The sequence below is a fragment of the Anneissia japonica genome, unplaced genomic scaffold, assembly GCF_011630105.1.
Source record: "Anneissia japonica isolate Jap-2015-1 unplaced genomic scaffold, ASM1163010v1 scaffold26_len2425191_cov177, whole genome shotgun sequence".
Taxonomy (NCBI): Eukaryota; Metazoa; Echinodermata; class Crinoidea; order Comatulida; family Comatulidae; genus Anneissia; species Anneissia japonica.
The window spans coordinates 21,959-34,147 of record NW_022685220.1 but is presented as its reverse complement, the minus strand read 5'-3'; the positions used below and the strand labels follow the sequence as shown (position 1 = coordinate 34,147).

General features: G+C 32.2%; 1 protein-coding gene across 1 annotated transcript; it reads right to left on the bottom strand.

The window, feature by feature from the left end:
• Nucleotides 1-235: 235 nt before the first annotated feature.
• LOC117109428 lies at nt 236-11,470 on the bottom strand. The gene is made up of 8 exons (XM_033251786.1): nt 11,408-11,470; nt 10,912-10,962; nt 9,020-9,201; nt 7,826-8,492; nt 6,236-6,471; nt 5,644-5,773; nt 4,280-4,366; nt 236-3,582 (listed from the first exon to the last, which is right to left on the bottom strand). Exons 1-8 carry the CDS (start codon nt 11,468-11,470, stop codon nt 2,563-2,565), a joined length of 2,436 nt encoding a protein of 811 aa, XP_033107677.1. The 3' UTR covers nt 236-2,562.
• Between the last annotated feature and the right edge of the window lie 719 nt (nt 11,471-12,189).

Here is a 12,189-nt window from a genome sequence, read left to right as displayed (position 1 = left end):
AGCTATTTATATTTTTTAGAAATTTTCAAATTTGTACAGTATATACAAGTTTCAAGACTATATTATAACAAAATTGCTTTATTTATTTTTATATATTCTTTCTTTATACTGAATATACACTTTCAATACATAGTACTAACCAGTGTACAGCTGTCTCTTATACACATCTAGATGTGTATAAGAGACAGTATATATATATATATATACATACACATACATATATGATATATACATATCAGCTTGATTGCTGATAATTAATTTCTATTTTATTAAGTGCAAATATATACATATTGTCAGCAGTTCTGGTTGTCAAACAAATTAGGTGTTAGTTGTTGTTTACACACTGAATGGTAATGTAGATCAATAATTTTGTTTACCATAGAACATATTTTTTATTTAGATTAAATTAACTTACTAAAGTTATTTATATTTATTATAGTAATTATTCAAAGCAATATTTAGGTTCAATTATCTTACTAAGTTATTTACAGTTGTTATAGTAACTATTCAAAGCAATATTTAAGTTAAATTTACTTAATATTTACAATTATATTAGCAAAACAATTAGGTCAAATTAACTAAGTTATTTACAGTTATTATAGTAACTATTCAAAGCAATATTTAAGTTAAATTTACTTAATATTTACAGTTATATTAGCAAAGCAATATTTAGGTCAAATTAGCTAAGTTATTTACAGTTATTATAGTAACTATTCAAAGCAATATTTAAGTTAAATTTACTTAATATTTACAGTTATATTAGCAAAGCAATATTTAGGTCAAATTAACTAAGTTATTTACAGTTATTATAGTAACTATTCAAAGCAATATTTAAGTTAAATTTACTTAATATTTACAGTTATATTAGCAAAGCAATTAGGTCAAATTAACTAAGTTATTTACAGTTATTATAGTAACTATTCAAAGCAATATTTAAGTTAAATTTACTTACTAAGTTATTTACAGTTATTGCAGTAAGTATCAAAGCAATGTTTACGTCAAATCAACTTATTAAGTTATTTACAGTATGCAAAGCAGTATTTACATCAAATTAAAGTTATTTACAGTTTTGCTGTAGTTATACAAAGCAACCTTGGATTTAGATAAAGAATTTCTGCAAATTTAGATGCCCAGTAAATGTATGTTTACATAATCTGCTTTGTTGCAGCCACAATATTGTGAAATTTTAAGCAGGTGTAAACACACCTGCTGCTTTTTTTTATATTGTAACTTTATACAACAAAACTGATATTAAAACACACATCTAACAAGAAACTAGACGTGCACTAAGTATAAATATGTATTGTCCCATGCAAAATACCAAAAAATCATAAAAATCATATTTTTGAAATTAACTGGCCCATTTTGAAGTAACGTGAAGATTATCAGCATAGAAAACAGTATTTAAAAAATGTTTACCCATCATTTTACCATGAAAAATTATAGAAACACTTGCAGTCACTGAAAATCTTATATTACTTTTATTTTAAGGCCAAATTTTTTTAAATATTGTTGTATTTTTTTGTGGGGTGGGGGAAGGTTTTGACAAGAAATATTTTTAATGAACTAAAAGGGCTGGAACAGACCTATCTTGCTGGATGGTAGGTGATGCGACAGCGTTGTGCAATCATTTTGCTTTTCAATGTACATTTAAAAATGGTCTTTGTTGTATTTTTGTGTATTTTCTACATTTTAAGCATAAACACGTTTATGGTAAAAAAAAAATCCCTACCGACCTACCAATTTTCAGGATTTTTCCAAAATGTGGCCAGCGAAATCTGGGTATTTTTAGCAAGTTAATTTCAAAATTATTTTTTATGATTTTTTTTAGTGATACTCAAGGGACACTACATCTTTAAATACATACAAAGAGTATGAATGTCACTACAAAAATTGACAAGGCTGTTTTGTTCCACCTTTCACTTTTAAGCATCATCAGGAATATTCAGTTTATACACAGAGACTCTCACTGTGCAAGTCGCTTGTGTCCTTGGCCAAGGCACTTTATCTATGGTTGTCTCTCTTCACCCAGGAGTACAAGTGGGTACCTGGTAGGTTCAAACACAACATTATGGGTCATAAATGTTGTGTTCTATGTGCTTGATCCAGTGACCGGGGGTAATAATGTAAAGCGCATAGAGGTTAGTCTACAATATGCGCTATATAAGTCGACAATTATTATTATTATTACTACAAATTACCAGAAATCCTAATTAATATGCATTTTGTTTAAAGACAAAGAGTAAGGAATGTAGATTATTTGAAATTTATACTTTTATACTGCACTGATTGGGCCACCCTGGTTAAATAATTGTGAATAAATAAAATAAAGCATGTTATCAGAATGAGAACCAGTGTACAGAGATTAAATAAAATAATCAGTTACCTTATTAGAGAAACTAGATTTCTGGTAAAATATATATGGTTTGTATTATTTATTATTCCTGATGATGCTTAAAAAGAGGGAAGTGTAGAAAATATAGCCTTGTCTGTTTTGGGAATGACACTCATACTACATATGAAAAGGTCGTACAAGGTCCCGGCCACCCTAAATTGAGCTCCTCATTGGAAACCAAATACTAAAGACTCCTTAGATGAAAGAATCGCCAAGAATTCATCTCTAAATTCCCTAAAGGTGGAATAAGTTGTTGGAACATTCAACAAATTGCCACATGTGTGAGCCCTAACTGCTCTTGACAGACCATTTTCTGCATTGAAACAGATATTAATTCGTTCAAATGGCAGGCTAGTACTTGATGTACAGAATACCAGAAATCGTTCTGCCATAACTCGGTTATTGAAATAAGATCCAATGAATCTATAGAGGAACCCTTTGGCTTCTTCCTCTGCTTGATTTTTGGGAGCACACTCTAATTTTAGTAGAATTGCTGCAGCTGTAGGAGTAGTGTTTTCTACCTGTTTTCGTGCCTCAACCATGTCATATAATGGGACACCATCAGTGGACATGCAGATTTGGAACTCTTCAATCACTTCTCTGCATGATGGTTTCTCAATTAGGACAAAGTGGGCTAAATCAAGAAGAATTTCTTGCCAATTTCCTTCATCTATGTTTCTTGGTTCTAAATTAGCAGCTCTTCTTTCCATGTTAATGTCTCTGAATAGCATATTCCTATCATTCAAAGACATATTTTGTAAACCATTGTTGGCTGCTTCTAGAAATATTGCTTTATTGTTATATAATACACAATTAATGAAAGATTTCATTAAATAATCTTTTCCATACTCCCTTATATTGCATCTGGTTATTAAGGCAATAATGAATGCTGTACACAGAAAGGAAGGAAACTGTCCGGTGAGCTTAAATCCGTGGTACATAACTCGAGCCAATATTTTGGATTTAATACCAGATGTTTCTGGAGTGAGTTGTTTGTCTCCTCCGTATTGTGGATGTCGTCCTTGCTCATGAAAGAGTGTGAATGCCTCTTTCGTCAATCCACAACCCTCACCAGGCTCATTGATGAACTCATGTTCCATGTCAAACAACAAAAAACTGATGTCTTTTCCATAGAAGTTTTGGAATGCTTCGTAAACATTTTCTCTCTTCAAGACCATCTTGATTTTCTGAATGAGATATGAAATTACAGTACTAATGTTTAATATTAGCAAAAGAGGAAAAGAAAATTAAGGTAATAAGGATCCAAGAAAAAAAATACATTAAAAAAATTAAATAGGTGAAAGAAACTTAGAATTACTGTATTTTTCAAATGATCCATAACTTTTTTCATTTTCATTTCATTTACTGTAATTTTGTATCACAGAACAGGACCATGTGTAAAACAGGTTGTTACATCCTCCTGATATGGTATCCTGTATAAACATGTTCACTAAATAAATAAATAATAAATAAAGTTTTCATAAATCAAATTTATAATATTTATATTGTAGCTTTCATTTAATTTTTTGAATAATTTATCTCAATTTATTGCATTTTCTGCTGTAAAAGTACATCAAAATCTTTACATTTTGCACTGTATAAATTCACAATTATTATTATTTCATATGTTTGGTATTGGTGCTCTTATTTTTGGGAGATGCAAAGCCAACTCTTCCTAATTCAAGAAACATTGATAAAACCATAATACCTCAAGAAATCTTCAAGCAACATAATAAAATGCAGTCTTATTAATAAAGCAATAACAACTAAGACATTAATTAATAACAAACTTAGTACAATAAGAATTTACATACAAAGCTCAAACACTTCCCTGAAATGAGAGTGGTTATTTAAAAGAATAAAAAGATAAGGGCATAATAATACCTTTCCTTCTAGTAAGTACAGTTCATAGAAAGGTGAACTACTTGTCGATATTAGTCCTTCCTCAATATCAGAAGTAAAACCAAATATCTGTTATCGCAGCAAAATATAAAGAAAAAGATGATGCAAGTTTTAGAATTGTTTGCATTGTTCTTCCCAGGATAAAGGCCAAGCATCATAATAATTATCATTGAGTTCTATCCGGATTATCTCATTTTCTTTGATAAAAAACTATTGTACAATGTCCATATATAGCCATAGTGTGCATATATACGGTCATGATGTGATGTCATCATGACCACAAAAATCTGTTGTATGTCCATATATAGTCTGATGTGCCTATATATGGTCATGATGTAATGTCATGACCACAAAAAACTGTTCTATGCACATATATAGTCTGATGTGCTGTCATCATGACCACAAAAAACTGTTGTTTGCCCAAATATAGACATGATGTGCCTATATATGGTCATGATGTGATGTCATGACCACAAAAAACTGTTGTATGCCCATATATAGTCATGTAGCATGGTTTCGTCAAATAAAATTTGATAGTCTGGACAGGTCTTTTTGTTTTTTGAATATTTATTTACAAAAATAATAATAAAATAGATAAAGAAATTTAAAAACAAACTTTAAATAAAGGAAGTTAGCAACTAAGTTCAAATGTAAAAAACCTCAATGCACTGTTATCTTGTAATAAGAATAAAGTACAAATTTAATTTAATAGCCATCCTCCGACCATTGGGAACATGTGTTTCATAAAATTACTTTGTGTTCATTTCATGAAAAGTCAATAAAGCAATTTTTACCTTTATTAGTATGTATAATATTTATCTTATATATTTATAAAATTGATAGTGTATACCCACCAGACTTGAATCTCATGGAAGAAACTTAATGCTCATTACATCTCTGAGCTTAAAGCTAAAACAAATAGGCTCTAAGAGTCCAATTTTATACTTTATTAAATTTCAAAACAAGCAGCAGTAAACTGATTTTTGTGTGACAGTGATCCTCCATTGAAATTGTTTCTTTTTCTTTTTAACCTTTTGTGGGTTTTAACTTTGGTCTGACACATTGTATATACACACAATCTGGCCGTGTTTTGTTTTTATTGTGACTTTTGCAAATAAGATATATTATAAAAGACCTCAAATGTCATAAATTTTTAGAAAATTTCAAGGGACTATTAAAACCAGCTAAGACTAAGTAGTTGGTAGAGCAACTGAAAAGTAATCTAAGGGTCTAGATTTTAAATTGAATATTTACATTATACATTTCATAAAGTTGATTGATTGATTGATTAATCATCAATCGATCGATCTAAATGTTGGAAGTTTTATAGTTGCATATAGATATACCTCATCGGGTTCAGGGTCAGTAAGTACATCAAAGCTATCAGTATCACTGATCTCTGAATCTGTAGTGGCATCTTCAAATTCAGACGTTTCTGTTGATGTTTCATTTGACCCGATTCCTGAATCATTCAGTCTGCAATTGCAAAAGAAACAATATTTAGCTTAAATTAAAATGATATTCATTCTTATAATAGTAAATGTAACTATCTTTTTAATAATGATAATGCCTTAATTAGAGAAATATGGTGGTGCCAAATTCTTTTAGTAACTGAAATTGCATATGCTAATCCAAGCATTCACAGCGTTGTAGAGCAGTCACACGACCGTCGGCTGACGATTCTAACTCAGTTGTCGGTGGTTCTCTGAACAGATCCTGGACGATGCCATGGCAACCCCAAAATACCAACTTTATGATGATATAAAATATCACATTTATTTTGTAAAGAAAGGCTAATTATTCAGGATTGTTTGGTCAGCAACCTGACATTCAGCAAGCTTAATTTTAATAGATGGGAGTCTGCAATTGGCTATTTGAGAACTGGTTGTATCAGGAAGCAAAATAAAGACCTAGAGCTAAATTAACGTTGCAACTCACTTTACATCATCAGTCTTCAGATCACCTTCTTTAGTGACAGATCTTCCCCCATTCAATCTAGGCGGTATGTACCCATCATTTGGTGGTGCTACTGGTGGTGGGTCATCATCACTGGGGTATGTTACTGGTTTGTCCTCCTCTGGTGGTAGTAGGTGGTGGTGGTTATTCATCATAATGCTCTGAATCACATCATCACTGCAGCTGGTGCTAATGTGTCTGGGCCCATGGGCCCAGACCTGCAAAGAAAACATTAATAAAATCCCAAAACACAGTATTATAGCTGATAATGCCGACCGAATTAACATACAAAAATGTATCTAAATTTAAGTCTCTTCCCACTGGGAAGCATTTTAAATAATGAACTGTTTTCCATGAAAGGATTACACTAAGTAATCCTCAATTCTTTAAAAAAAAAACAAATAAAACCTTGTATTCTCTGGGTTCTAAAACCAAAGGATAAATTAAAATTAAACTTTTCACATGTACGCAGATCCTTATGATTTAAAAAAAAAATTATTTTAATTGATGATAATGTAGAACTAAACTATAAGCTTAAAGACTATAGAAACAAATAATAATTTTGATGACACAAAACCATGAAACAGCCCACCATATACAGAAAAATTTAATTTTAAAATAGCAACCAATATTCAGGTTCACACTTCCGGAAAAAAGGTTAGGGGGAGAGACTACAGTAGTACTTGGGCACCTCCTAACTGTATATAGTTGTGCTACAATATATAAGGTTTATGGATTATGAGGGTATTGATTTTAAAGGCCTTAGAACCCCTATAATACAGATGATACGATACAAGTGTCTTTTCGACTTATATTATTATGTATGTAGAACCTGTCTCTTATACACATCTAGATGTGTATAAGAGACAGCCCCCACACACCAAAAAGGAAATCCTGGATACATTCCACATACAGCTTACGGTGATACTGTAAATGCTCAAATAAGGGCCGCTCTCAAGTAAGCGCCGCTCTCAAGTAAGTGCCGCTCTTGAATAAGCGCCGCACCAAAAACATGATTTTTTTTTGTTAAGCACCGCTCTTGAATAATCGCCGCAAGGCTTAATAGAGAGTGTATAATCTCCATCAGACAGTGTTACTTTAAACTCGTTCAAATCCAAGCTAAAGACCTTTCTTTTTCCTCAAGTTTTTCATTAATTTAACATGATAGACATTCTGTTTTTTTAATATACAGCGCATTGAGAGCTTGCCTACTTGCGCTATATAAGAATGAACTATTTTTATTCATAATATTACCCTGTGTGTAATGAAACAGGGTTTTAAATTCAGTGTATAGTTTTGAATAATGAATAAATAACAAAATGAAGACACAAGCATTTCTTATAAACATTTGTTTACGATGATAGGACCTATGATAGGCCAACTGAACTACGAGAAAACGTGAAATAGGTAACATGGAACCGGGCAAGAAAGCACCACATCAACATTTTTATAAGCGCCGCTATGAAATAAGTGCCGCAGTGAACCCGCCAAAAATGTTATAAGCGCGGCGGCATTCGAGCATTTACGTTATGCATCAATAAAAATATTGAATTGGAAAATGTAATAACATACTTCTTCAGGCTCAGAGTCACTTATGATTTCGATGCTCTCACTACTTCCACTGCTCTCAGAATGGTTGGAGGCATCTTCAAAATTATTTATGTCATCAGTTATAGGAATTTCCTTGCTGATACAAGTCATTGAATCTTCTCTGCCATTGTTGTCTGGTTTAGTAGAGATTATGGCGGATGCTATAGGATGGCTGTTGTCATTATTAGAAGGGGCCACAGCATCCACAGTTGCAACATCTTCAAAATTATTTATGTCATCAGTTATAGGAATTTCCTTGCTGTTACAAGTCATTGAATCTTCTCTGCCATTGTTGTCTGGTTTAGTAGAGATTATGGTGGATGCTATAGGATGGCTGTTGTCATTATTAGAAGGGGCCACAGCATCCATAGTTGCAACATCTTCAAAATTATTTATGTCATCAGTTATAGGAATTTCCTTGCTGTTACAAGTCATTGAATCTTCTCTGCCATTGTTGTCTGGTTTAGTAGAGAATATGGCAGATGATAAAGGATAGCTGTTGTCATTATTAGAAGGGGCCACAGTATCCATAGTTGCAACAGCATGCTCTTCAATCCTTGATAAGCCATAATTATCAGCAAATACATCTCCCTCTTTACCAGAAGACTTAAATGTTCCTGTTAATTTTACAGAATCAGATGCATCCATCCTACAATTTTAAAAAAGAGCTTAAATTGGGACTGGTATTTTAATTTCTTTTAAAATACAATTACTACAGTATAATCATACTATATCAAATAATAAAATTGCTATATATAATAATTTGATTACTACCATATTAACTATTATTATATATGTTTGTTCTATTGTTAAAGTTGGTTTATTCTGATTTGCATATCTTTTTCCCTCTTCATATTCACCTGAACTTGGGATAACACATTTTTTAATCATCATTTATTTCCATTTATTGTCATTTGCATCATAAAATAAAATTATTTTTGCTCTGAGGCACAATTATTATTATTATTATTATTATTATTATTATTATTATTATTGTCTTTTAAATATTAGTTAATACTGTGTAAAGTAAAGGCAGCTAATAGTAATTTACAGCAGACCTCAAACTAGTCACCACTATTACATATTCTAAAGAAATAGTAAGTATAAAAATGATATTAGTGAAATTAAATATTATATCTGTTATTCTATTTGCCTTTCTAATTTTGTCCTACTTACATATCAGCTGGACGTACGATATTTGAGACACCTCTTTTAATTGATGGGGAACCAGGCATACTTGGTTGGTGGTCCTGTGGTAGTGGTGGTGAGATACAATTAGGAGGTGCCACTGGTTCCTCTGACAGACTGACAGGAGGAATGGGGACTGGTTGGTTCATCATATTGCTCCTTGTGATCAACTGAAATGAAATATAAAATTATATATAAGACTTAAATTATTTCAAATATCTTTTGAATACCCTAATTCCGTACACAAACCTTTGTTATTACATTTTTTGTTTGATTTTATCCCAACCAAAGCCACGAAGGCACTTCTAAAAGAATATAAAAATAAATAAACTAAGCACAGGACTTATATAAATGTATTATTATATGTATATTATTAATAATAATTCTGTTTGTCAACGAGTTTGACCCTGCCAGCACTTGCACTTGGGTTACTAAATGTTTTTGTCATTTATGTAGAACTGTGTAACTTTTTTCTTTTTTCTTTTCGACTTATATTATTATGTATGTAGAACTGTGTAATTATTTTCTTTTTTCTTTTCGAATTATATTTTTATATATTTGCCGTTGGGTTTTGTGCATTTGGAGAACGTGTCGTGTTAGAGGTGCTTGCACCTGTTGATACGTTCTCTCACTGGAATTTCTATTTATATATATATTTTTGTACTGTTGCCAGTGTAAAGCCGAATATATAAATAAATAAAATATAATATAGGATATGTATTATGTGTGTTAGCTTTGATTCAATAAAATCACACACTGTTGATATACAGTATCTATACCAGGGAGTCCAGAAACATTAATTAATGAATAATTTGTTGTGAATTCATGTTGAGAATATCCTGAGGACAGGACGAAATATTCATGCTTGATAAAAATTGTGTTACTTGTATACCTCAACCGTGTGGTCTATTGCACATATCAATGTCTTTTTTACATATAGTACAATCCTTCCTTGGGACACCCTTATTAAGGGGACATTTTTCAGCCACAGAACTAGGGAAAGTATATTTATATACTTCGACCACCCCGAAATAATAATAATAATAATTACAAGATTGCAGCACATATCTACTGCATTAGAGCTTAAACTCGGTTTCCATAGATTCTCTCACCCTATAGTTGCTGACAGTTGTCGGGGCAGATTGAACCAGGTTCAACTTTGCCGATTTCGTTGCAGATTAATAGGAGCGCCTTTCTGATTGCGTTAGGGTAGCTAGCAACACACCATGATTCGTCTGCAACGCAATCAGCAAAGTTGAACCAGGTTCAACCTTCCCGAGGATGTCGGCAACTGCCACTGATAGGGTGAGCGATTCTATAAAAACAGCTTAAGGCGCTGACAATCAGAGCATGGCATTTGAGTAGCATTTCATAGCACCTAGATGTGACATAACTAAAATTGGATGTGGACTGGTCCCATCATGAAATGATTGGCCATCTATTAATGAGGTGCTGACACTGCTACTATGGTCATGATGACAGCACATCAGACTACATATGGGCATACAACAGTTTTTTGTGGTCATGATGACATCACATCATGATTATATATGGGCATACAAGTTTTTTGTGGTCATGATGACATCACATCATCACCATATATAGGCACATCAGACTATATATGGGCATACAACAGTTTTTTGTGGTCATGATGACATCACATCATGACCATATATAGGCACAACATGACTATATATAGGCATACAACAGTTTTTTATGGTTACATCACAATACGTCATGACCATATATAGACACATCATGTCTATATATATGGGCATACAACTGTTTTTGTTTTTGTTTTTTTTTTTTCAAATTAAATTTGATATAGTCTGGACAGACCTTTTTAATGGAATATATCTTCCCTGCCTACTTTTTCTTACCTCACAGGAGTAAAGTACATGTTGGTGATAAAGATGTTGGAACTTCGACCTCTGTAAACATAAAGATAAAATATATTATAATCATGTGAAGTTATAATTTTTGAAATAAATTGAATAAAAAAACTAATAAACTTACACATGCAAGCATGTAGTAAGTTTGATTGATTAATCACCATAATCATACATCATCTTTATTATGTATCGTCGTTGGTGTTTCCGATACCACTATGATCATGGCTGACATTGTCACCAGTTCCCAGAAGCTCACACTTAAATATTTTTATACGGGTAGGTGCTGCATTTACAGGGATATTTTTGAAAAATTGGTAGGACAAGTGTGGAAATTTATAGAAGAGTTTCAGCATGTATAGGGTATATTTGCGAGAACTTGGTAGCACAAGTGTGAGCAATACTACTGTAGGTAAAATTGGTCCGTCCCGTATCAAAGTAGCATAATTTTTCACACGATTTTAGCAAAGATTTTTTGCTAACCTACCGTTGATACATAGCCACGAACAGTAGGGATCGCAAACAGACAGAACCGCGGTCTTATTCCCATCGGGAACCAGTACAAGTTAAATTTGGTAGGTTACATGGCTGTAATAGTAGTTCAACCAACATCGGATTTTGGAAAATGTTAGTTCAAGTCCATAATAATTTTCAGTAGAATAGGTAGTGCAAGTGTCTTATGTCTTGGAGTGGATGTTTTTAAAGTTTTTTATTTAAAAAAATAGAGATTCTGGAATATTAGATATGTTCTTCCATCAAATTTGACACAAAAATACTTTGGAAAGTGATGGTTAGTACTGATCTCTAAAATTAGGCCAATCGAAGTGAAAAAAACACAAATTAAAAAAAAAAAACGTGATAACAAAGATTAAGGTATTGAATTTCTAACAAATGATGAATGCCTATGGTCTATTAATGAATGTGATTCCCCAAAGAACATAATATTTGACACAAATTTTAAAAACTCTACTGTTAATAATTGACCAACTTGCCTCACCGACATGTCACTGGTGAATGGTGGGATTTTTCGATGTGTAATTTTGGAAAATCCAGATCTCAAAGTGCGTATTTAAAGCCTGGTGATACAAAAATTTGTGTTATCTTTAAAAGGAACTAATAAATATATTGCCTCTGTTATACAGTACTACACTAGATTACATGTAAGTATTTTAAGGTAGGAAACACAGAGACGTAGGCAGGATTTTCAAATGGAGGAGCCGTCATGCGAGGTTCGTTACGGAGCGGGAGTGGTTCGGACTTGACTGTGTC